General features: G+C 44.9%; 1 protein-coding gene across 3 annotated transcripts in view; it reads left to right on the top strand.

The window, feature by feature from the left end:
- Nucleotides 1–24,776, top strand: part of LOC132377475 (NACHT, LRR and PYD domains-containing protein 3-like) — a 45,687-nt gene extending 20,911 nt beyond the window's left edge. For all 3 annotated transcript variants that reach the window (XM_059943751.1, XM_059943750.1, XM_059943752.1), the window contains 8 exons: nt 3,068–3,234; nt 12,605–12,776; nt 12,866–12,931; nt 20,337–22,086; nt 23,132–23,218; nt 23,374–23,544; nt 23,701–23,868; nt 24,033–24,776. In XM_059943751.1, coding sequence (XP_059799734.1) covers nt 3,068–3,234; nt 12,605–12,776; nt 12,866–12,931; nt 20,337–22,086; nt 23,132–23,218; nt 23,374–23,544; nt 23,701–23,868; nt 24,033–24,120 — 2,669 coding nt within the window. In that variant the 3' untranslated portion in view covers nt 24,121–24,776. The remainder of the gene's footprint in view (nt 1–3,067; nt 3,235–12,604; nt 12,777–12,865; nt 12,932–20,336; nt 22,087–23,131; nt 23,219–23,373; nt 23,545–23,700; nt 23,869–24,032) is intronic.
- The last annotated feature ends 2,649 nt before the right edge of the window (nt 24,777–27,425 follow it).

Below are 27,425 nucleotides of genomic sequence, written 5' to 3'. Positions count from 1 at the left end.
CACAGCCAACAATTCCATCATTGACTTGGAAACAGAAGAGTCCTAACACAGACCCCAGTGGAACACCGGCAGCCAACAGGCAAAGGCTCCATTTGTTCCCACTCTGTGCCTCCTGACAGTCACCCTGTCCTCTGTGCATGCCAATATCGTACCTATTATACCATGGACACCTACATTGCTTAGCAGCCTCAAAGATCTTCTGAAAACCGAAGTAAGCTGCATCCACTGATTCTCCTTTGTCCACCCTGCGTGTTGTTTCCTTAAACAATTCCAACATATTTGTCAGGCAAGGTTGTCCCTTCAGGAAACCATGCTGACTTTGCCCACGAGAAAAACTGCAGATGCTTTAAATTCAAAGACACACAAAAAATGCCGGTGGGGCGCAGCAGGCCGGACAGCACCTATAGGAAGAAGTACAGTCAACGTTTCCAGCCGAGAACCTTCGTCAGGACTAACTGAAAGGAGAGGTAGTAATAGATTTGAGTGGGAGGGGAGGTTGGGATCCGAGTTGATAGGAGAAGACAGCAGGAGGAGGGAAGAAGCTGAGCGGGAAAGTTGATTGAGAAACTGGATCAAAAGTTGCAGAAGGGGGAGGATCATGGGACAGGAGGCATACGGAGAAAGAAGGGGGGGTGAATCTCAAAGGAATTTGGACAGCAGGCAAGGCTTGATTGGGTGAGATGGAGAGAGAAGAAAAAAGTGAAAAAAGAAAAGGCGGAAAAGTAAAAATAAATACGGAAACAAACGGTAAATATAAGTAAGGAATACGGTAAGAAGGGGAGGAGCTGCATTGACGGAAGTTAGGTAGATCAGTGTTCATGCCGTCAGGATGGAGGATACCCAGATGGAATATAAGGTGTTGTCCCGACAACCTGAGTGTGGCTTCATCTTGACAACAGAGTAGGCCATGGATAGACATAACAGAATGTGAATGGGGCGTGAAATTAATATGTGTGGCCACTGGAAAGTCCTGCTTTCTCTGGCGGATAGAGCGTAGGTGTTCAGCAAAACGGTCTCCCAGTCTGCCTCGGGTCTCCCCAATACATAGAAGGTCGCACCGGGAGCAACAGACGCAGTATACCACACCAGCTGACTCACAGGTGAAGTGTCGCCACAGCTGGACGGACTGTCTTGGGCCATGAATGGTGGTGCGGCAGGTGTTGCACTTGTACCGTTTAATAGGATAAGTGCCTGGAGGGAGATCGGTGGGAATGTGTGTTGGATACGAATGGACGAGGGAGTCGCGTAGGGAGCGATCCCTGCGGAAAGCAAAATGGGGCGGGCGGAGGGAAAGTTATGCTTCCTTTTGGAGGTGGTGGATGTTTCGGAGAATTATATGTTGGACGCGGAGGATGTTGGGGTGGTACATGAGGACAAGGGGAACCCTATCCCGAGTGTGTGGCGGGAGGATGTGGTGGGAACAGATGTGCGTGAGATGGCTGAGATGCGTTTGAAAGCAGAGTTGATGGTGGAGGAATTGACCCCCCTTTCTTTAAAAAGCGGAAGACATCTTCTTCGTCCTGGAATGAAAAGCCTCATCCTGAGAGTAGATGCGGCTCAGACGGAGGAATTGTGAGAAGGGGTTAGCAGTTTTGCAAGAGACAGTGTGGGAAGATAAATAAACCAGGTAGTTATGAGAGTCCATAGGTTTATCGTAGACATCAGTGGATAATCTGTCTCCAGAGATAGAGACAGAAAGATCCAGAAAGGGGAGGGATGTGTCGAAAACGGACCCGGTAAATTGGAGAGCAGGGTGATAGTTGGAGGCAACGTTAATGAAGTCAATGAGCTCAGCATGCGTGCCGGAGGCAGCGGCAAAGCAGTCGTCGATGTAGCAAATGATAAGTTGGGGACGGATATTAGTATATGCTTGCAACATGGACTGTTCCACAAAGCCAACAAAAAAGCAGCCATAGCCCCAGTCCTGGGCCCATACGGGTGCCCATGGCTACACGTTTAGTTTGGAGGAAGTAGGAAATGCAAAGAAAAAATAAAATAGAAAGGACCAATTCCGCAAGACGGAAGAGAATGGTTTTATGGGGGAACTGTTTATGTCTGGAATCCAAAAAGAAGTGGAGAGCTTTGAGTCCTTTGTTCTCCACTTCTTTTTGGATTCTAGACCAAACCAAATTTCTATAGATGTATCATAGAGAACCTATTAATTGTCTGTATCAACATCTATTATGGAGCGGCCACAGTATAGGATCAGGGAAGAGCTGCAGAAATTCGCAAACTCAGCCACTTCCATCTTGGAGGACACCTTTCCAGCATTGGGGACGACAGCAAATGGCAATAATTAAAAAAAACGTCTCCGTTATTAAGAACTCCCTTCACACTCTTTTCCTTCCATCAAAAAGGAGGTACGGGAGCCTATGGACACATACTCAGTGTTTTAGTGACTACGTCCTCTCTGCTATCACTGGAATACTCAAAGCATTAATCATCAGACTAAGTAGAACCGTTTGGAAACATTATGGCGATTTACAGCATTGGTCGAGGATAGTGTACTAACATAGAACAGTCTTTCTATAGCTGTAGGAAACTTTGATCAGGGCCCAATTGCAGATCGTGTCCAGTTCTGGTTTGTGGAGTCTCCCGACCAAGTGCAGAACAATGCTGTATTGATCACAGAGCATCCGCTATAAGGAGACATTTGACAAGCTTGTATTTCTTTCTTTCCAGACTCAGGGTTTGATGCTGTGGTGTATAAAACAGAGAGGCATATATTGCATAGGCAGACGGCAACTTACTCAGGAAGGGCATATCAAAACCAGTGGGCATGAGGTTTTGTTAGGGGATTGTGCAAAGGAGAATTACATTGCTCGTTTTCCATTGAGAGTGATCAGAGCCTGGAACGCGCTGCCAAGGAGCTGACGGTATCAGATACGACTGCAGTGTTTCAAAGACAGTCAAACCTGCACATAGTCAGACAGGGACTGGAGGTATGTAGACCATGAGCATTTAGACAAGATTGTTTCATCTTGGCATCGTGTTCGACACAGATGTGCTGTCACAATGGGGATGTTCCTGTGCTGTACTGTTCCATGTTCTATATGCCTGTTCACAGATCTGAATTCCGCTATCTCCAAGTTCTTCTCAAACTGTGAGGATCACCAACTGTTCTGGTTGACGATATTCTACATGGAGCGACTGCAGCAGGCTTTTGAAGAGGGTGTGGAGGAGCTCGGCCTCATCTTAACAGGCAAGGATCGCTGCACCGCACGACAGTATCATGTAAGTAGAAAGTACACTAACAGATTGAGTTTCAATGCTTCAACAGCCTGGCAGAACAGATGTAAACAACCAGGTCTGTGTGGGTCAACAAGGCAGAACAGGGCTGCAGCCATGCTGAGTCTGTATTTGGCAGATACAAGATGCGACAGGAGTCTCTCCAATTACCTGAACACATTCGTTTTTAGTCGGGTTAAAATACAGTCAATGATTGAAGGGTGATTGTTAGTGTTGTGATATGTGATGGGTAGTTTCAATGATCAGAGAAATGTTTTATATTAATCTGTCTAACTTCCCAACATGTGACCAATGATTGACCTGGGCGACCATGCAACAGTGTTGCCTTGAAGACTTCTGGGATCCCACAATCCATATAGATTCTACTGTCTTTCTCCACCCATGTCTGAGCTCTGCCTTCACTTGTCATTCGATCCCATGGAATCAGTTGAATCGACAGAACTGGACTAGTGTCTCTCCTTTGAACTACTGACTCTGTCTGTTTTGATAATGTATCCTATCATGCCTTATGGTTCCGTTGCATTCAGTTCCTTGTGACAGTGTCAGTTTGAGGTAGGAATTACTACAGCATGTGATATCAACACTGAGAATTGCATAATTAGAGTAACTGAAAATATTCCAAATATCCCCAGCTAACCTCGGCACATTTACCTGCTGCCAACCAGACTGAATTTAAGCAAAGATACATTATTTGTAACTCTCCACTACATTTTCCATCTGACAGCTGACTGTTTCACTTCATACTTCCTTCTCTACATTGCTACCAGTTAGATTTGGCCTCACAGACATGCACAAGGGTCTTGCGATTCACTGTAATTTCCCAGCTGTCGGCTGACACTGGACCCTCATGGATCCCAACAGTGAATTGTGAACCTGCTGTAGTTCACCAGGGATTTACCGCAGCCGAAATCGGTACGGACACTTTTATCGTCCGATCTCCAGAGTGCAGCAACGGACACTTCAGCACATCTATTCCACACTGACCCAGCAACCTGCTTAGCCCCATTGAGCTGCAACCAGTCTTTAAATGTCGTACTCCTCCCATCCATGTACTTACAAAATTTGCCCTTAAATATTGAAATCGAAAGCAGAGCAACAACTTCAGGTGGTAATCTCTAAGTGAAGAAGCCTGCGGTTTTAACTAAGCTGTTGCAGTTCTCGTAAGAACGTTGCCCTGCGGAAGTAAGGCGTTAATCACCTTTGACAAATATACTAAACCGAATGTTCCAAACAGAGGCCCTTAGCAGCAAGCAAGGAACATTCTGCAAATGCAGAGTTTTCACCACCACACTTACTCTTACAAATGTCTCTTTCACCTTTCACCTTTAATCGATGACATCTAAATCCATTCACACACAACATCGGTAGCAAATGCATTTTTGCATTTATCAGTACTATACATTTTATAAACGTTTATACTTCTCTTTCTGTTGTAGCAGAGTTTTAACACTTTACTTAAAATAAAAGACAGAGACTCTCTGGGCTCAGTTCGCAGCGAGAACCTTTATTGTCATGATGAATACGGAGAGCCAACACTCACGGTGGAGCGACTGACTCTGACTCGCGTATGCGAGTTGACCTTTATACAGATAGATGAAACGGTTTAACATACAGGAAAGTAATCACATCGTATGTCACCTCTTAGCCTGCGGTTTTAACTAAGCTGTTGCAGTTCTCGTAAGAACGTTGCCCTGCGGAAGTAAGGCGTTAATCACCTTTGACAAATATACTAAACCGAATGTTCCAAACAGAGGCCCTTAACAGCAAGCAAGGAACACTCTGCAAATGCAGAGTTTTCACCAGCGCACTTACTCTTACAAATGTCTCTTGATTCTCCGACACGCAAGGTAATAATGTTGTAACCTATTCAGACTTCCTCTATCTCTGGGGACATCCTTGTAAATTTATTCTGCACTCTTTCAATCTTATCTATAGGTCGGTGCACACAATACTCCAAATTATACCACAGCAATATCTTATTCAATTTCAACATAATATTCCATCTTCGGCAGCCAATAATATGATATATGGAATCCTATGTCCTAAGCAGTAGCAGAAGGTCGTACAGGAGTCTCCTGCGGTTATCAGCCTCCAAAGCAGGTATACCGCTTTTGAGTCCGGCTCATCAGGTGAAGGCAGCAGTAGCCAGGATCATGGCACCATGGGTGGAAAGCGCAAGAGGGCAAGAAAAAGAGTGGCAGAGCTGTTGTGATAGGGGTTCCAATGTTAAGGGGAATAGAGAGGAGCTTCTGTGGCCGAAAACGGGACTCCTATATGGAGTGATGCTTCTCGCGTGTAAGTGCCAGAGATGTCGTGGAGAGGCTGCAGGACACTCTGAAAGGGGACGGTGAGCAGCCAGCTGTCGTGGCGCAAGTAGATACTAAAGATATAGAACAAAAACGGGATGCCGTCCTACAAGTTGAATTTAGGGAGCTAGGAGATAAATTAAAGAGTAGGACCTCAAAGGGAATCATCTCAGGATTTTTACCAGTGCCATGTGCGAGCCAGAGTTGGAGTAGCAGGATAGCTAAAATTAATATGTGGCTTGACCGGTGGTGGTGGAGAAGGGATGTTTTCCGATTCTTGGAGCAATGGAACCGCTTCTGAGGGAGGCGGGACCAGTTCCGACCGGACGGTCTACTTCTGGGCGGAGCCAAGATCAATGTCCTAGGGAGATTTTTTTGCTGGTGCTGTCGTGGAGGCTTTAAACGAATATGGCAGGGGGATGGAAACACACACAGGAAAGAAGAGAGAAGTGATGCAGTGACTGAAGCTACAGTTAGTGAAGAAAAAAGTAAGAGTGCAGTGCATTAAAGTAAAAAAAAAAAATCGCTGAGGTCACTAGATTCTAAAAGGAGAATGAATATAAGGGCACTTTAGCTAAATTCCCGTAGTATTCGAAACAAGGTTAGTGAAATTGTGGCACAGATGAGTACCAAGGCATATGATTTATTGGCCATTACAGAAACCTGGTTGCACGGCGGAGGTGAATGGGAATGAAATATCCAAGGGTATCAGGTAACATGGAAAGATAAGCAGGAAGGCAAAGGAGGTATGGTTGCACTCGTGATTAAGAATGAGATAAGCGCGAATGTAAGAGATGATATAAAATCTACGGAGCAGAATATTGAGTACATCTGAGTAGAGATTAAGAATATTAAAGGGAAATATATCACTGCTGGATGTTGTCTACAGTCCACCTAATAAAATATGGCAGTGGCAGAGGCGATTAACCAAGAAATAACTGAGGCTTGTAAGAAGGGAACGGCAGTTGTGAAAGGGGTTTTTGAACTTTCGCACAGATTGGGTGAATCGGGTAGGTTAAGGAAGTCTTAAGGAGGACTTCACATACTGCATCCGTGATGGCTTTATTGAGCAGCATGTTAGTGAATATATAAGGGAAAATATTACTTTAGATCTACTCCTTTGCAGTGAGGCAGATGAGATTAACGATCTTGTAGTCAGTGATCCTCTTAGAAAGAGTGATCGTAGTATGATTGAATTTCGCACTCAGATGGAGGATGAAATAGATCTAAAACTAGTGCATTGTACTTGAACAAGGGAGACTACAAAGAGATGAGGGAGGAGTTGGCTAATGTGGATTGGCAGCACAAGCTATTTGGTAGAACAGTTGAGGAACAGTGGATTAATTTCAGGGAGGTTTTCCACAGTGCTCAACAAAACTATATTCCAGTCAAACGTAGAGACAGTAAGTGTGGGGAGAGCCAGCCTTGGATAACGAAGGAAGTAAAAGACAGTATCAAATTAAAAGCTCATGTGTACAAAGTTGCAAAGAGTAGTGGGAGACCAGAGGATTGGGAAAACTTAAAAAAAAGATAACAGCAGAGAGAATCTGACGAAGGGTCTCGGCCCGAAGCGTCGACAGTACTTCTTCGTATAGATGCTGCCTGGCCTGCTGTGTTCCTCCAGCATTTTGGATGTGTTGCAGAGAACAACTAAACAAGAAATAAGGAAAATGAAGATAGAGTACTAAAGTAAAGTAGCACAAAATATAAAAATAGCTCCCAAAAGTTTAAGTAAATATATAAAGTGGAAGAAGATACCTAAAGTCTACCTAGGTCCCTTCGAAGCCGAAAAGGGGAAATCGTTCTTAGATGATAAGGACATTGCTGAGGCATTGAACGACTATTTTGTGTCGGTCTTCACGGCAGAGAAAACGTCTAAATATAGCGAAGAAGGATGTTATCGACGAATGGGAGGTGAGAACCTCGAGAAAATGAATATCACTAAATAGATAGTAATGAGAAATCTAGAGGGCCTGAAGTTAGATAAGTTCCCTGCTCCTGGTGGGATGCATCCCAGGGTGTTGACGTTATGGTAGTTGGTAATAATTTATCAAAACTCTCTAGACTCAGGGCAGGTGCCAGCTTGGAAACCAGCAAATGTCCGGCCACTTTTAAGAAAAAAGATGTCGGAAAAAGACAGACAAATATACGCCAGTTAGCATAACAGTTGTAGTCGGGAAAATGCTTGAAGCTGTCATGAATGAAGAGATAGCGAAACATTTAGAAAAGAGTGGTTCCATTAGGCAGACGCAGCATAGATTCAGAAAGGGTGGGCCCTGTTTGACGAACTCATCGGAGTTATTTGAGGACATTATGAGCTCAATGGATAGAGGGGGAACAGTTGGATGTCGTATACTAGGATTTCAAGAAGTTGTTCGATAATGTGCCGTACAAGAGATTTATAAATATGATACGGATTCATGGAGTAGGAGGAAGTGCATTGGCATGGATAATGTATTGGTAAACCGATGGAAGACAGAGAGTTGGTACAAGTTTGTGTTTCTCTTGTTGGCAGTCAGTAGTGAATGGAGAGCCGCAGGTGTCGGTGCTCGGCCGGCACATGTTTAACATTTACGTTGAGGATTTGGAAGAGGAGACTAAGTGTATCACAGCAAGGTTTGCTAATGACACTAAACTGAGTGGAAAAGAAAATTCTAAAGAACATGTGGAGAGTGGAGAGTCTGCAGAGGGATATAGATAGGTTATGTGAGTGGGCCAAGGTCTGGCAGATGGAATATAACGTTGCAAATGGGAGATCATACACTTTGGAAGGAATAATAGAAGACCACATTATTATTTCAGTGGTGAAAGTTTGCAGCATGCTGTTGCGCAGAGGAATCTGGGAATGTCTGTTCATGAATCGCCAGAAGTTGTCTTGCATCTTCAGCAGGTTATTAAGAAGGCAATCGGAATGTTGGCCTTCATTGCTAAAGGGATTGAATTCAACAGCAGGGAGGTCATGCTACAGTGCAGAGGAGGTTTACTAGGATAATTCCAGGGAGGAATGGGTTAATGCACAAGGAGAGATTGAGTAGCCTGGGAATATATTCTCTGGAGTTCAGAAGAATGAGAGGGGATCTTATAGAAACATACAGAAATTGAAAGGGATAGATGAGATAGAAGTAGGAAATTTATTTCCATAGGCAGCTGAGACTAGAACTAGAGGACATGGTCTCAAGATTCAGGGGAGAAAATTTAGGACGGAGATGAGCATAAACTGTTTTGCCCAGAGAATGGTAAATCTGTAGAATTCTCTGCCCGGGAAAGCACTTCAGGTTTCCTTACTAAATATATTTAAGGAACAGTTAGATAGGTTTTTACATAGCAAGTAGATTAAGGGTTGTGGGCAAAAGGCAGGTGGATGGAGAATACGGACAGATCAGCCATGATTTTATTGAATGGCAGAGCAGACCCGATGGGGCCGGATGGCTTACTCCTACTCCTATTACTTATGTCCTTATGTTCTCTCTTTACAACCCTATCTACCGTCGACACATTCAAAAAATTATGTATCTGTGCTTCCTGATGCCATGGTTCTAGTACACCTTCTGATGGCTTACCACTCACCATCTGTTTTTATTTCGTGGTCTATCCTCCAAAACGCAACACCTTATCCTCATTAAATTCCATCTACCATTTTAATTCCACTTTTTCCTGCTACAGGTCTCACTGCAAGCTTTGATTAACTTCTTCGTTATCCGCTGCTTTGGTGTCATCCACGAATTTGCTGATACTGTTTTCCACATTAATTTCCAGAGATTCCAAATATTTGAGAAACAACACCAGGCCCAGCACAGATCCCTGCATCATAGACCTCCAGCCAGAGAGTCAAGCATTTACTACCGTGATTCTCCCATGAATCTAATATCTAAAGAATTTACTTAGCGTGCCATAAATGCCAAGCAACTGAATCTTATCGACCAGGGTCCCATTTGGGACTTGCTGAAGTCCATGCAAATAAACATCCACTGCCTTGCCCTCACTATTTTCTTGGGAACTTCTTCGAGAAACTATAAGATGGGTTAGACAGTATCTGCGCACACGAATCAGTGTGGACTACCCCTAATCAATCCTTGTCCATCCAAAAACTCCTACCTAGTCGCTTAGAATAACTGCCAATAAGTTTACCACCACCAGTGTTAAACATACCAACCTGTACTTCGGTGGTTTAATCTTACAGCCTTTTCGAAAAGCAGGACAACATTAGTTATCTTCCAATCATCTTGCATCTCTTATTTTGAATAACTTCGCTGGGGCTTCTGCGATTTTTGAACTAGCCTCAAACAAGGCATGCAGGAAAACCTTGAGGATTTATCCTGCCTCATCTGCCTTTCGATAGCAAACATTTCTTCCTCTGTAATCTATTTACAGTCCATGATCTCACTGCTGTTTTCCCTCACTGTATGAGTCCCGAGTAAATATAACTGTAAAACTTCTATTTTAAATCTCTCCCACCTTCTTCAGCTACATGCATAAATGTCCATTCTGAACTTTAAGAGGACCAATTTTGTCTGTTGCTATACATGCACTGAATATATTGGAAGAAGGATCCCCTTTTCCTTATCTGCTATAGCAAACATGCCGTACCTTTACCCTCTTGATTTTCTCCTTTAGTATCTCTTGATTTATTTATACTCAATCAGTACCTCATTTGTTATTCTCTGCCTATACAGTACCCTCTTTGTTCTCCATGGACTTAATATCTGTCAAAAACCAAGGTTCCCTAAACATCAAACACGAGAAAATCTGCAGATGCTAGAAATTCAAACATCAACACACACAAAATTCTGGTGGAACACAGCAGGCCAGGATTTGTGTAGGGTCTTGAATTTTCTTGGCCCGGTACGTGGACAGTGCTTCTCCTTATAGATGCTGCCTGGCCTGCTGTGTTCCACCAGATTTTTTTCTGTGGTGTTGCCGTTCCCTAAACATGCTACCCTTGCCTTTTATTCTGCCAGGAACATTTGTAATCTTCACGAGGTCATTTATACATTTGAAATCTGCTGTCTCAAAATTTCAGTTTTGAATGCATCACACTTACTAGCACAGCATTGCCGAAAACAACATGTCCCAAACCGCATGCATCAGATCCTTTCTGATACAATTAAAATTGGTCTTTTTCCAAATTAGTCTCTTGACCAGAGGATCAGATCTACTCTGTTACACAATGAACTTTAAACGAAGGGCAGTATGATCCCAAGATCCAAAGTGTTCCCCTGTGCACACCTCTGTCATCTGCCCTGTCATGTACACTATCAGAATTCCAGAATGAACTGTCTGTAGTTATGACAATATATTGATCACAAAAACTTCCTTGAACCCATTTGACCAATAATATCCTATCAGCCCTTTAAGGTATGGGTGTTCCGGTCAATAAATGGAAAATTACAATTGCTTAGTATCCTAACCTGTTTCTCGTAACTGCCTGTGATTTCTCAACAAATCTGATCCTCTTAAATCACATTTTCACCCATATAGCCTCAGTGGATGAGCTCTCCAATTTGTCCTCTCTGAGCAATGCAGTGATATTCTCCCTGACGAGTTATGCCAACTCTCCTTTAATCCCTCCCACTCTATCAAATTGTGTCTCATGCAACGGAACTGTTGAAGTCTGACCTTCTAAGTCCTGCACCTCCTCCAATCAAATTATATTGATGTTGTAATTCAATGCGCTGATCGATGCTTTAAACTGATCTGCCTTTCCTACAATAGTCCTTGTATGAAACAGTACACATGTTTGAGCATTAGGTTCACTGTACTCTTCCTTTCGATTTCTGGCTTTGAATGCAGGATTGACAACCTCTAACCACACAACTGCTCCACTATCCACTCTGGTACTTCATCCCTCGGCAACGTTAGTTTAACACCTATGCAATGTTAACAAGCCTACCCGCAAGGGTATCAGTACCCCTCCAGTTGGGATGCAAAATGATCAAGTCTGTCCAGGTCCCATCTACCTTGGAAGAGAGCCCAATCATCCAAATATCTGAAGCGTCCATTGTGCACCATCTAAACAGTCATACGTTAAGCTGTATTATCATCTTATTTCATGCCTTACTAGCAGGTGGTGAGGGTGGCAATCCTTAGAACACCATCCTGGATATCGTGCGCTTTTACCTATCACCTACGTCCATGAACTCACTTTCCAGGACTTCATGACATTTCCTCCCATGCTATTGGTGCTGATGTGAACCCTGACCTCTGACTGCTCACCCCCCCCCCCCGAATCTGTTTCAGATTCCATTCGAGATATCCCTGACCTTGGCAAAACACCGCCAGCAATCTTGTTTTCATCAACAGAATCTCTAATCTGTTCTCCTGACCATTGTATTCCCAGTGTGTGCAACTCTCTTCTTTCACCCTTTCTGTACCACAAAAACCAACTGAGTGGCAGAGGCATAGTCTCTGTGGCTTCCCTCTGCTAGTATTACTGAAAGTGTTTGCCTTTCCGATTTCCAAATCCTGACAGTCCACCCAGTTATCTATGTACTGTGTAGCCTGTCAGTCAAACTCTCAGACTCCTGGATGACCCTGGGTTCATCTGGATGCAGCTCCAATTCCTTCGCTCAGTCTGTAAGAAGCTGTAGCTGGATTCATTTCTTGACGGTGTGGTTTTCAGGGATACCGGTGGTCTCTTTGCCTTGAGACAACCTGTAGGAATAGTTCTCCCCTTTCCTGCCTGGCATTCCAACTGTTCTAACTAAGAAAAAGAAAGAAAAGTAATTGCCCAAACTCTAATGAAAAGCTCAGATTATCCTCAGTGAACGCTCTCTGATTTAAAATCTCAACTTCCCACTCTACCTCTGGTTCACTCACGTGATGTCTGTTCCACTGAACCCTTGGCAAGCAGATAATTGTTCCGCAAACAGAGGCATTCACGAAGTCGTGACTGAACCCGCTCACTTCTTTCAAAATCTCTTTCCTACTACTAACACTTCAATGCCTATTAGTGATATCTGGCGTGCAGAATATGCTTGCTCATTCCATGTTCAGGCTAAGTTTGTATGCATCCATCCGCTCCTCAATATATTCCCCATTGTTCATTACAGAGCGTGACTGAGCTCGTGGAGAAGGGAAACCGAGCGGGCGCTTCCAAGCTCCTCCTGGATCTGGTGATGGAGAAGGGCTCCGGGGCCCGGAGGGTGATGTGGGACTCCTTTGTGAAACTGCACTACCATTTACCGAAACTGAGCAGAATACTGAATGAAATACGGGAACGTGGTACGGTGAACAATACAGTGTGCGTTACAAATGATAAACTTACAATATTACACAAAACAGACTTCATGCAGCTTAATATGTTTCAACAGGTGACGGCCAGTTCGACTACATGGACGCTGAGCCGGGTTTTTCTGAAATGCCAAGAGATCTAAAAGGTAAGCGATGGAACGGAATCACAAAGTCTTCAGTCTGAGAGTCTTGAGTTACTGTCTTTAGAGACTCTCAGAGGTCATGAGGAAGATTTTTTTTGGCTGTAGCAAGAAGACAGGAAACTATTTGTCACAACACATGGCACGTTCCCGATCTCGGGCTGTGACCCAGATATCTCTGTGACATTTATAAGCAGACTTTTCCGTCAGTCGGAGAAAACCACGTCGTTCCCCTTTCCCTAGCGCCGAATATCCCGAGATTTGACCAAGTTGAAGCCAAACCATTCCAATTGGAACATCCACCACAGGTCCGAGAAATTACACCTCGGGTCTGAAGATGAGATGAGATTTGCTGTTATTCCTCCATAATACCACAAGGCATGGGAGCAGAAATAGGACATCCATCTCACCGAGTCTGCTCCGCCATTACATTATGGCTGATTCCGGGTCTGACTCAAACACATAATCTGATTCTCACCATATCATTTGATGTTCTGACCTGTCAGGAAGCGATCAGCTTCCGACCTCAATATACCCACGAACTTGGCCTCCAGCGCAGTTTGTGGCAGAGTATTCTATAAAATCACTACTCGCGGGCAAAAAGATTTCATCTTTGCCTACGTGGCGTAGGGGCATCAGCTCTGGAGTTCGAAGCAAAGGCTCCCGAGTTCCAATCCAGCCGTTTGCCTTACGTGCATTCCATCCGTACTGTGTTGATCGTCGAGCTAGCAACCTGGTCTCGTAAAAATAAGAAAGCCTGCTAAGAACAACGCCGTCACGACGGCGTCCCAATTACTCCGCTCGGAGTTAAGCGCCTTCTTCCCCTTCTCCTCCTTCTCCTCCTCCTCCTCCTCCTCCTCCTCCTTCTTCTTCTTCTTCTTCTTCTTCTTCTTCTTCTTCTTCTTCTTCTTCTTCTTCTTCTTCTTCTTCTTCTTCTTCTTCTTCTTCTTCTTCTTCTTCTTCTTCTTCTTCTTCTTCTTCTTCTTCTTCTTCTTCTTCTTCTTCTTCTTCTTCTTCTTCTTCTTCTTCTTCTTCTTCTTCTTCTTCTTCTTCTTCTTCTTCTTCTTCATCTTCTTCTTCATCTCCTTCTCCTTCTTCTTCTTCTGATAGAAAGGATCACCCCTTAATTTTGAGTTTGGAGCCTCTAGCTATGGAAACATCCACCATAGAATGAATCCTCTCCACAGCCCCCAGATTTTGGTCTTTCAACCTTCTGTAGGTTTCATTTAGATCACCCTGCATTATTTTAAATTCCAGTAAGTGCAGACCCAAAGTTGCTAAACCGCTCCTCATATGTTAACTTCATTTCCGGAATCATCCACATGAATCTCCTCCGGAATATCTCCAATAATATCACCTACTTCCGAAGATGTGGAGCCCAGAACAGTTGATATTACACCAAGTGCGGCCTGCTTAGTGTCCATAAAACCTCAGCGTTATCGGATTGAGTTTATATTCTATTCCCCCTTCAAATAAATGCCAACATTGCATTTGCCTTCTTTACCACAGATTCAACCAGTAAATTAACATTCTGGGAGCCTTGCACTAGGATTACTAAGTTCCTCTGCACCTGTGATGTTTGAACCTTCTCCCCATTTCTCCTTTTACCAAAATGCATTATCAGCCATTTGCCAACACAGTATTCTATATGCACTTTTTTATTGCCCTTTCTTAAAATTTCCCGAAGTCCTACTCCATTCACTTTGGTGCGTGGCCTTAACAACACATTGCTCTGCGAAGATACCGGTGCCAAGCTGCATGGGTCCTAGTGCCCTTCCCTTGGACAACATCGGTGGCGTGGAGAGGAGAAGGCCTGTAGCTTGGGCAACTGCCGGTCTCCCATACAACTCTGCCCAGGCCTGCGCTCTGGAAACTCCAGACGCAGATCCATGGTCTCTTGAGACCGACGGATGCCACACACACTCCATTCACATTGTTTCTTCAAGTACTTACTAACTACCCCTCCAGCGTTCTTCATATCTTCCACAAACCTTGCCACAAAGCCATCAACTTAATTATCTAAATTATTGACAATCAATGTAAAAAGCAGCTTTTCCCATGAGGAACTCCAACTTGTCACCAACAATCAATTAGAAAAGGCCCCTTTTATTTCAACTCACTCCGTCCCAACTGTCAGCCATTCTGCTATCCATGACGTTATCTTTCTTGTTATGCCATTGGATTTTATTTTGTTAAGCAGTCTTCTGTGTGGCTCCTTATCAAATGTTTTCTGAAAATCCAAGTAAATGACATCCACTGCCTCTGCGTTGTATTCGATAAACTCCAACAGGTTTGTCAGACAAGATTTTCCTTTACAAAAAACAGGCTGACTTTGACTTATTTTGATCATTACTGCTCAAGGTTAGGCGGATTGGCCCATAATTTCCTCACGTTTCCTTTCCTCCAGTCTTAAGGAGTTGAGTGACACTTGCAATCAGAATCACGTTAGTATTGAAAGATCATGAGCAATGCATCCGTTATTTCTACAACAAACTCTCTCGGGACGTGAGTAATCTTTTTGGAGTTTGCTGAGGGTGTAACAAGGATGTTAGACGAGGGTAGGCCAGTGGATGCTGTGTACCTAGATTTTCAGAAGGCATTCGATAAGGTGCCACATAGGAGATTGGCGAGTAAAATCAGAGCTCATGGCATGGGGACAGGTTTTCAACATGGATTTGGGACTACAGCTCTTTACGATTTATGTCAACGATTTAGATGAGGGCAGTGAAAACTATATCAGCAAGTTTTCTGACGATACTAAACTGGGTGGCAGTGTGACATGCGAAGAGGACGTTAGGAGAATACAGGGAGACTTGGATAGGCTGGGTGAGTGGGCAGATACTTGGCAGATGTCATTCAATGTGAATAAATGTGAAGTTATCCACTTTGGAAGCAGGAACAAGAGGGCAGAGTATTGTCTGAACGGTGTAGAGTTAGGTAAGGGAGAAATGCAAAGAGACCTAGGAGTCCTAGTTCATCAGTCAATGAAGGTGAATGAGCAAGTGCAACAGGCAGTGAAGCGGGCAAATGGAATGTTGGCCTTTATTACAAGGGGAATTGAGTACAAGAGCAAGGATGTCCTTTTGCATTTGTACAGGGCCCTGGTTAGACCACACCTGGAATATTGTGTACAGTTTTGATCTCCAGGTTTAAGGAAGGAAATTCCGGCAATTGAGGAAGTGCAGCGTAGATTCACTAGGTTGATTCCTGGGATGGCAGGGCTGTCTTACGCAGAGAGATTGGAGAGATTGGGATTGTACACACTGGAATTGAGGAGATTGATAGGGGATCTGATTGAAACGTTTAAGGTAATTAAAGGATTTGATAGGATTGAGGCAGGAAATATGTTCCAGATGTTCGGAGAGTCAAGTACCAGAGGGCACGGGTTGAGAATAAGAGGTCAGTTATTTAAAACAGAGTTGAGGAAGAACTTCTTCTCCCAGAGAGTTGTGGAGGTGTGGAATGCACTGCCTCGGAAGACGGTGGAGGCCAATTCTCTGGATGCTTTCAAGAAGGTGCTAGATAGATATCTGCTGGATAGGGGAATCAAGGGATATGGGGACAAGGCAGGGACTGGGTATTGATAGTGAATGATCAGCCATGATCTCAGAATGGCGGTGCAGAATCGAGGAGCCGAATGGTCTACTTCTGCACCTATTGTCTATTGTCTATTGACTCTGGAATATAGTCCATCGGGCCCAGTTGACATCCACCTTCAAACTTTTCTGTTTCCACAGCTGATTTTTCCCTTTGTAATAGTGATGACAGTCACTGCTTCTCCCTGTCACTCACGGAACTCTGTTAGACTGATAGTGTCTTCACAGCGAAGACATATACAAAGTACGCAATAGCCGCATAGGACCCTGAGCAGACCCTACTTGGAGTACTGTGCTCAGTTCTGGTCACTCCACCAACGGAAGTATGTGGAAACTCTAGAAAGGGTGCAGTGGAAATTAACAAGGAGCTTGCCTGGATTGCGGAGCATGCCTTATAAAAACAGATTGAGTGAACTCAGCTTTTTTCTCCTTGGAGCGGCGGACGATGAGAAGTGATCTGACAGAGGTGTATAAGATGATGAGAGTCATTGTTTGTCTGGATAGAGCCTTTTTCCCAGGGCTGAAATGGCTGATACGAGGGAGCGCAGATTTAAGGTGCTTGAAATTGGAGAGGAGATGTCAAGTGCAAGTTTTTTTATGCAGAAATTGGTGAGTGCATGGAATGGGCTGCCAGCGATGGTGATGGGGGTGGTTTTGATAGGGTCTTTTAAGAGACTCCTCGATAGGTACATGAGCTTTGAAAAATAGAAGGCTATGGATAACGTTAGGTAACTTCTAATACGTACGTGTTCGACACTGCATTGTGGACCGAAGGGCCTGTATTATGTGATAGGTTTTCTATTTTTATAAAATTCATCTGCTAATTATTTGTCCCGCATTTCGACCTCACCAATATTATTTCCCAATGGCTCAATATCAACTCTCAACTCTATTTTACTCTTTATATAACTAAACAAAAACAAATGTTATCCTGCTTTATATATTGGCTAGTCTAGCGTCATATTTCATCATATTTCATCTTTCCCTTTCTTATAGCTTTTTAGTTGCTTTTGTTAGTTTTTAAATGCTGTCCAATTATCCAGCTTCTCACTGACTTTTGATTCCGTATAGGCGCGCGCGCGCGCGCGCACACACACACACACACACACACACACACACACACACACACACACATACACACACACACACACACACGCACACACACGCACACACACACACACACACACACACACACACACACACACACACACACACACACACGCTAATCACAGGACACACAAAAGTCGATCAATAGAGATCACCAGCATTTCATTTGTTTTCATTCGAAGTGGCACTGGTTAATGAAATATCTGCAAGCTAACAAACCAGCTCGCCGAGCCACACAAAATCAAGATCTGAGTTATTGCACAACACTCAATCTAAGCTAGATTTTCACCAATTAGGCTCGAGCACAATATATACCCTTTCCTGTGACCCAACAACTTAATTAGGCTTAATATTTCTATTCCCTTTGTATATTGAAGTACTCCAGTAAAAAAACAAGTATTACCCCTATTACTCGTACATGCCTGTTCCAGGTTCTTTACAATCACAATTCCACAGCTTAGGGACTATTTTGGGAACTATATATGATTTCCATAAGGTTTCTTGCTACCCATGTAAATTGTTATCTCCACCCACAAAGATTCAACATTCTCTGATCCTATGTCCCCTCGTTCTGAAGATGTAATTCCATCTCGAAAATACAACCACACCACCGCCGAAATCTTTCTGCCTGTCCTTTCTATACAAAATATACCCTTTGCTATAAGTCTCCCAATCAAGCCCTTATTTCTGCCAATACTCAGTCACGCCCAGAACGTGATACCGACTAAAATCGCATTTTACCTCTGTGGTACAATTTAATACTCGGCTGTGTCAGCATTTAATCCTAGTGGTTCATCCTCAGCTCTATCATACTGGTTTCCATCCTCCTGTCTTATTAGTTTAAAACAATCGCAACAGCTCTAATAAATCTGTCGGCAAGAATGTTATGCCCCCCTCGTATTCAAACGCAGCCCATCACCTTTGTACAGGTCCCACCTGCCCCAGAAGTGCTCCCAACTATTCGGAAACATGAATCACGCCCCATTAATATAATTATTCGGCCACACATTTATCTGACACCTCAATCTATTCTCTGTACTCTTGCTATGTCGGTGGTACCAATATTTACCACGACTCCCAGTGGCTCGCCCTCCCTGTTCAGGATATTGTGGATGCGTCCAGAAAAATCGGGCCCAGGAACCTGGGAGTCAAATTACCATCTGTGACTTCTTTTTGTGACACAGAATAGCCCATCTCTCCCCCTCACTATAGAGTCCGCTATTACTGTCCTCATCATCTTCAGTTTCCTGCTCTCTGCGTAACATCAGGGAATTGCCTGAATTCACGCACCAGATTCTCGGAGCAGAGGGAACTGCAGAGATGTGGTGGGAGCAAATTGTCTGAGGTCACCTAAAAGCCTCCCGGTGCAGAGGAGACTGCTGAGCTCTGCAGCGGGCTTATTCCCTGAGTTGACATAACAAATCTTCGGAGCAGAGGAGACTGTAGAGTTGTGGTGGGGTGTTTTGTCTGAGTTAATGTACTAGCTCCTTGGAACAGAGGGTACTGTTGAGGTGTGTGGTAGCGTGTTACACAGTACCTAGCTCAGACTGGAACTTGAAACAGAAGTTATGTTCTTTTTCTTTGACTCAGCACTGAGAGTTTAAACCTAACGGAGTATCAAGCTCCATTGTCAGAACAGTAAAATTAGGTAGAGCAAGTAAGTTCCACCCACCCCCATCCCCTCCCACTGTAACCCTCTGCAGGGTTGCACACTTCAGCAGAAGCTGAGCAGTGAAACCACCCGCTCCACACAACGTTGTCCTCTCCAGAATCACGTGTGCACTTGGTGCTCGCTGGAACACCGGGGAATCTGCAAACTACGAACAGAGTGGAGAGTGGAGACTTTAATAGCGAATCTGAATCAGGTCAGAATTGCTTCTGGACGGTTGTTCACTTTCTGACACTGTTATCTCTGATTTCCCGATTTCACCCAAAAAATGTCCTTACCAAGTTTTTTTTCTGTAGCCCCCGGCTCACCTTAGTCTCGCTCAGCTCCCTTGCGACTAGTGGAAGCATCCTTCGGCCCCGCCAAACTGGGTAGCTAGCTTGTGTGATGTCCCCACCCCGACAAATAACAGACAGTACACCGTATGCGATTAAATGATTACACTTTATATATATCACTAGAACTAAGTGATTAAAAAGGATAGAGTATATATGAAAGAAAAGAAAATAAAGAAAAGGCGCCAAAGTTATCCAAGTCCACAACAGTTGGAGCTGAATTACCGAAGTCTCCTGGCCACCATTCGATCCCCTCCGAACTCCTGGACTTGAAGGTCAGGACCACCCGAAGTGATCAATCAAACCCATTTGTCCTTGTCTCCTCTCCACGCCGAACCTGGCCTCGGACTCCCGCTTGGGTTCCTTTCCTCACCCAGCTTACAGCATCGCGTTCTCTATCTCTGACCGCCTCGCGCCGACACTGCAAAAGCCCGCTATCAAAGCTTACAGACCCAGAATAACAATAATCCGTATTGGTTAACAAACGAATACAATTCTCTTCATCAGTAAATTTTACCCAAACAAACTACGAGAGAATACACTTATCATAACAAAGAAGCATTCCTGCTTTTAACAAAACAAATAAGTCATTTTGATTAACATACGCAGTAACAAAGGAACCCTCTTACATTTTTAATTTTGAAAAATGTGTTCAATGTTCTGTTCATCAGATCAAGCATTGATAACTTATTTATGTCCGTTCTAAGACGTTCGACGGAAACACATGGAGACTCTGCGGAAACAAACTGAAACATTGAGAGCGAGCACGATCCTGATGAGGGAGAAGGTGAAGGTTTTCCAGCTGCTTGATCGATACGCTGAGCTCACGGTTATTTCTACTGTTCAAGATTGGGCACTTGTGGAACATGAGCTGCTGGCAAGAGGCAGAGACCACGAGGAGTGGAGAGAGAAACATATCCAAGGAGAGGTGGACAAAATCCGGACGGATGAGTTTTTCCAGATGTGCTTTGTTAAAAAACTGAGAAGATCTTTCTTTGGAATGAAATCCGGGAAGTTCGCAGCAGTGGCCGGAGTCGCGGGGATCGGGAAAACGACAATGGTACAAAAGATTGTTTACGACTGGGCCACGGGAAAAATATACCAACAGTTCCAGTTTGTCTTCAGTTTCAAATTCAGAGATTTAAACAACTTTAACTGCGGAATAAACCTCAGGGAACTGATACTGCATCAGTATCCTTACTTTGTGAATTGCCTGAGAGAGGTCTGGAAACACCCAGAGGTGTTGCTGTTTATATTTGATGGTCTGGATGAATTCGAGGACAGATTCAATTTTGCTGAGGGTCGGAGATACACAGAATCTCAGTACACAGATCCTGAATTCCGGTGCAAAGTGTCTGATATTGTGTACAGTTTAATCCAGGGTCAGCTGCTCCCAGGGTGTTCAGTGCTGGTGACCACACGCCCTACTGCATTACATTTCTTGGAAAAGGCAGAGATTTGTACCTGGACTGAAATCCTGGGATTTGTTGGTGAGGAATGGAAGGAATTTTTCATCAGATATTTTGAAGACGAGACGGTGACGGCAGCTGTTTTCAAACACCTGGAGGAAAACGAGATCCTGCACACCATGAGCTACAACCCCTCCTACTGCCGAGTCCTCGCTATGGCACTGGGCCCCTTCTTCACACAAAGAGTCATGGACCCTCAGCGAGTTCCCAAGACCATCACCCAAGTGTACTCCTACTACTTTTACAAAATCCTGAAAAACCACGGCCAAGAGATCGAGAACCCCCGTGATGTGTTACTCAGGGTTGGTCAGATGGCCTTCAGAGGAGTGTCCGAGAAGAAGATTGTGTTTACTGATGCTGATTTGATCAACTACAATCTGCAGCCTTCCCAGTTCCTGTCAGGATTCCTGATGGAGCTTTTGGAGAGAGAGGATTCTGCCCTTTGTGTGGTATACAAATTCCCACACCTCACCATTCAAGAGTTTGTAGCTGCAGTCGCAATATTTATGAATCCACATCCCGGGGATATCCTGAAATCCCTCACTGAAGCCTGCAATACAACAGATGGGCGATTTGAGTTATTTCTCCGTTTTGTTGCTGGTCTCTCCTCGCCAATAACAGCTCGGAGTCTGGAGGAGTTTCTGGGCCCATTTCATCATGAAGCAACCTGCCGGGTGATTGACTGGGTGAAGGAGGAGGTTAAACGCCTGAGTGGAAACACAAGGAGTGAAGCTGGCAAAAGGAGCCGCCTGAACGCATTGCACTACCTGTTTGAGTCTCAGAATCGAGGTCTGGCTCAGGCCACAATGGGATCTGTGGAAAAACTTTCATTCCGTGGAATGACACTGACCCCGATTGACTGCACGATCCTGTCTCATGTCATCGGGGTCTGTGATACAATAAAACATCTCGACCTGGAGAGCTGCCACATTCAGTGTGATGGAATGCAGCGACTTGGAGCCGGACTGTACAAGTGCCTGGAGTTGGGGTAATTTGATTTATCTCTCAATCTAAACTGTGTAACTGCTCCATTGTCTTATTTCAATGTAAAGTGATTTGGGTACAACTGTAGTAAATCAGATTATGAAGAGTTGTGAAAAATCCCCAGACATTACCCAGGTCAGTTATTCCTCAAGGACAGGAAAGTTCTGGAGTTCCGTGAACAATGGCCATTGGTTTAATGGTAGTAAATCAAAGGAACGGCCGTTTTTCTCGCTGCCTGTGACACGTCCATTGACAATGTTGTTTCTCACTGTTACTGACACCCAGACCGACACTGACTGCAGCAGGTGGATCGGAGATTCACACCCCCTTCCTGGTGAGGGTCAAGAGAACGTCAGCAGACTGTCCGAGTGGGGAGAGAAATACCATTGAGTGATAGACCTCCCCTGCCGTTCCCCGCGTGTGCCTATCACCATCAGTCCACCTTTGTGACTTTGCTCACTATCAGATATCCACAACCAATGACTGCATCTCATCTCCCAATGTGGTCCTCAGTTCGGACCCACCTCTCGTGTACCACCTATTTCTGGATCATCTCATCTGATTGGATTACCTTTTCTCATCGGTATACTGATATGGGACCTTTCATCCCAATCACCTCCCTACCATTGAATCTCTGTTCCCCGTTCCCCTTCCGCCCGCAAGTTTTCACTCCCTATCCCTTTGCATCAGGTGGGATCTCTTCCTCCATCTCCCTTCGACATTTCCCCAGTCACAAATCTTCCTCACTGTCGGCCTTACACTTACTTTTCATCACGCCCCTTCTGACCATCTCACATCAGGAACTTTTGCCTCACCATTGGGGAGTGAGACGGAATATGTGGAGTTTACAGGGTCACACCAACAAACTAAATTACAGACATTCGGTGAATGCCCTGGAGCTGGGCAGTGAGGGACGTTGACAGAAATGGGAAGTCCGATTGGCGATTGACTGAAGGGTTTAATGTTTCCTGAAATATCCGAGTGAGAGAAATTCCCTCGGACCTACAATTTGAATCACTTTGTTCATTAATCTGTCTTTTTATGTTTAGACTCGGGGGGAATGTACTGGGAGATTCAGGAGTGAAACTGTTGTCTGCGGCTCTGAGGAACCCGGAGTGTAAAATACAGAAAATGCGGTAAGTACCAGACTGTGGCAGATTGTGTTTACTGTCACTGGTTGCCTGACACTGAACATTAATGTGATCAGTAATTGTGTTACTGATAAGCACTGGAGATTTGTACCGTCTCCCGTCTCCCTGTGACCTTCATCTTCACCCGCTCTCAATCCCAGGCTGCAGAGTGTCGATCTCACATGTTCTGTTGCCGAGGATCTCGCCTCCGCTCTCAGTACAAACTCAACACTGAAGGGGCTGGACCTGAGTGAAAATGAACTGGGAGATTCAGGAGTGAAAATGGTATCTGCGGCTCTGAGGAACCCGGAGTGTAAAATACAGACACTACGGTAAGCACCAGCCTGTGGGAGATTGTGTTTACAGTCACTGAGTGTCTGAAACTGAATACTAATGTGATCAGTAATTTATTTACTGATAATCTCCGATGGGTTGTACCGTCTCCTGTCTCTCTGTGTCCTTTACCCTCACTCTCTCCCTCTCTCCAGGCTGTACCGTGTCGGTCTGACAGATTCTAGTGCTAAGGATCTCCTCTCCGCTCTCAGTAGAAACCCATCACTGACGGTACTGAGCCTGAATTCAAACTCGCTCACAGACCGATCTGTCCCCGCTCTCCGCCGCCTTATACCGACCCTTCCCAGTCTGCAATGGATCAGGTGAGTGTTTGTGTTAATGTTCAATCTGGTAGAATATCTGCGGATCTGCGGATTTTCTGGTGATATTTGTCTGTGAATGTTGTTGAAACATTACCGCTGGTCCCCTGTTACTGACAATGTTCTGTAATCTGTTTAATTCTTCTTTATTCTTCCATCTGTTTCAGCCTGTGGAGCAATAATTTCAGTCAGGTCGGGAGGAAGGAACTGAAATCCCTGCAGGGACCCAGAAGCGGACTGGCAGTGGCCGTGTGAACATCTAAATGTGTGGACATCCCCGCCCGCGGAATGGGGAAACTTCGGCCGTATCTACGCCCTCCCCTTTATCTCCCCCCCCCCATTTAACATCAGCCCTTACCTTTAATAGCCGCTCGCCAGTTCTAATTCCCAACCGTTCTAATGGAACTGGCTCCAGTCTCGCGCTCTGTGAATCGTAAGCAATCTCGCAGTGACGTATTTCCACCTGTTGTCTGGCGGCGCTGCTTCCTTCCGCGGGATGTCCGGCTTCGAGACTGCCCCTGGTGAGACCGTGGGGAATTACACAGACAGAACAGGCCGGGGCCGGGGCCAGTCTGGGACTGCAGTGTCCCTGAATGGGATTATCCGGAGAGAAACATTTTCTTCACTTTGCTGAGGACGGTGCATTGGGCAGTCTGGCCGATATAATGATGTTAATTTGACAGATCCCTCGGCAGTGACCGTGGATCGGCAGGGATCCTGAAGTGTGATGTTATTATCAACGGTTCCCCGATGCAGAGTGGCGATGATAAAGCGGTACTGATTATTCAAGCTGTTACTCGTTGAGGCCGGTCAGTTAATTGTGTGACTGTGTGAATCGTGAGCAGCTTATTTATTCCCGCAAGTTAGCAGATCACATGTTCTTTAATTTATGTTTGTCATGATGAAATCAATAAATCGCATTAACTTCCTGTCTTGGTCTCAGACTTCTCGTTAGAGGAGAAACACACTGCCAGCGTCAGACGCAGAGGGAAGCTCCCTCCACACCGACCCGTCACACACGCCCAGGTTTAAACACACAGTGAAGCTCCCTCTGCACCATCCTATCACTCACTCACAGAAGCAGACAGAGACCGAAGCTCATGCCGCACTCTCGCCGATCAGACACAGAGTGAAGCTTTCACCATATCTTCCCATCACACAGAACCCGGATCACAAACAGATCGAAGCTCCCTCCACTCCATCCTATCACACGCACCCCGTAACAGAAACTGGGAGAAGCGCCCTCCATACCATCTGATCACACACCCACAAGGACAAACATAGGGAATTCTCTCCACACCATTCCATGATGCAATCCCAAGTACAGTCATTGGGAAAATCTCACGCCCGGTGTCACAATACAAAATTCTTCTGTCAGACACAGAGTAAGGCTCCCTCCACCGTCACATCACACACTCACAGGGACAGACGTTGAGTGAATCTCTCTCCGCACCACCCAAAGTCACACTTGCCGGATCAGGAACAGGGTGAAACTTCCTCCACACAGCCCTATCAAACTCAACATGGGGTAGAAACAGTGAAGCTCTCTAAACACCGTGTCATAACAGACACCCCTGTGCAGATACAATGCGGAGCTCCCTCCTCATCATCCCATTACTCACTCATAGAGGCAGACGTAGAGTGAAGCTCTATCGGCAGAGTCTTATCACATACTCCGCGGATCTGACAGAGATTGGAGCTCCCTCCACAAAATCCCATTACACACTTATCAGATCAAAATTGGAGTGAAGCTCTCTCCACATCGGCCCATCACACACTCCAAGATCAGACACAGAGAGAAGATTCCTCTACAGAGACCCATCAGACACTCCAAGATCAGACACAGAGTGATTATCCCTCCACACTGTCCTATCACACACTCCAAGATCAGACACATAGTGAAGCTTCCTCTACACAGACTCATCACACACTCCCTAGATCAGACACAGAGTGAAGCTCGCAAAATACCGCCTCACCACAGACGCCCCGGTTCAGTCACAACGGGAAACTCGTTCCGCATCATCCCATCACTCACACACAGAAGCAGTAGCAGATTGAAAATCCTTCGATAGTGTCCCATCACACATTTCCCGGATCTGACATAGACTATAACTCCCTCGATAATATCCCATTACACACTTCCCAGATCAGAAATAAATTGAAGCTGCATCTGCATCAGTCCATCACATCAGATCAGACACAATGTGATGCTCCCTCCGTATCATTCCATCACACACTCACAGATCAGACACAGAGTGTAGATCCCTCCACACCGTCCCATCACACACTCCCGGATCAGACAAAGAGTGAATCGCCTTCCTCATCATCCCATCACACACTCCACCGATGAGACAGAGGGCGAGAGAGGAGTCAGTCTGTTTAGAGTCTCGGTTCCGTTCGCTGCAGTAGTGACGTTGGTCGCAGAACAATTTCTCCCAACTATCCAACACTCGGACTGCAACCACAGAGGCGGGGAGTTGCTCCTTCAGATTCAAGATCAATTGCGCCTTCGAAACATGCTGAGCTCAATCAATTGGTGTGGCGAGTGTATAGCAATGAGTCGCTGTCAGTAATAATTATCTCAATGAGATATCATGGTGACTGTCGAATTTTATCCACTGGGAAGTTGTGTCAGTCCATGTTTAACTCTTTCCTTTGGAGAAAGACGCCTGTCCTACACTTCACTCCGCATTCCATATGCAGGGCTAAAGTTTATATATTGTCATTCTTCCATAGGCAGTGCGAGGGCAAGCGTGAGGTTCTTTCATCCCGATCCACCAATACTGCAGTGTAACACCCGAAATCAAGAGACTATTGTACCCTGGCTGTTGAATTAAATTAAAGCCAAAATGGGGCCATCGACCCAATTGAACCATACCGATCAAGATTGCATCTACGCTACTTCTGTTTCTCTCTTAAACGATCTACCATATCCTGTCCATGTGTCTAACAAGTCATCTTTCAACTGCTGTTGATATATATATTGCCTTAACCACTCCCTCCAGCTCACTTCATACACTGGTCACCCTCTGTATGAACAACCTTTGTCCTCCGGACCCTACTCAAATTTCCCCTGACCATAATGCTATGCAATCTAGTTTGTCATTCTCTTCCCCTGAGGAAACGACAGTGTGTTCACGCGACAGATGCCGCTCACGTTTTATGCTCCAGTGTAAAACCAATTTCGTAAGGACCAGTGTAAGCAGTCTCAAATTGGGCAACTCTTCTCTATTACCCTGCCCCTCAGGTACCAGAACATTCTTCTAAACCTCCAGGGCACTCTTTCAAGCTTAGTGTCATATTTCTTGCATCGAAGGGCCTAAGACTGAAAGCTGTATATGAAATGTGTCCTCACCAGCATCTGAAACTGAATCGTGCCGTCACAAATTCTCTACCCAATTTCCTGATTGATAAAGACCAGTAGGAAATCGTCGTCTTTTTTCCCCTGCTCATTCAGGAGATAGCTGCAAAACTGCAGAGAATACTCCAAATTACGCCTCGCCAACATATTTTAAAACTACACAACATTCCAACGCCTGTATCCATTACTGTGATTTATG

Source organism: Hypanus sabinus, chromosome 18, assembly GCF_030144855.1.
Source record: "Hypanus sabinus isolate sHypSab1 chromosome 18, sHypSab1.hap1, whole genome shotgun sequence".
Taxonomy (NCBI): Eukaryota; Metazoa; Chordata; class Chondrichthyes; order Myliobatiformes; family Dasyatidae; genus Hypanus; species Hypanus sabinus.
The sequence above is the reverse complement of the archived record's forward strand: the minus strand, read 5'-3'. Positions and strand labels throughout refer to the sequence as shown.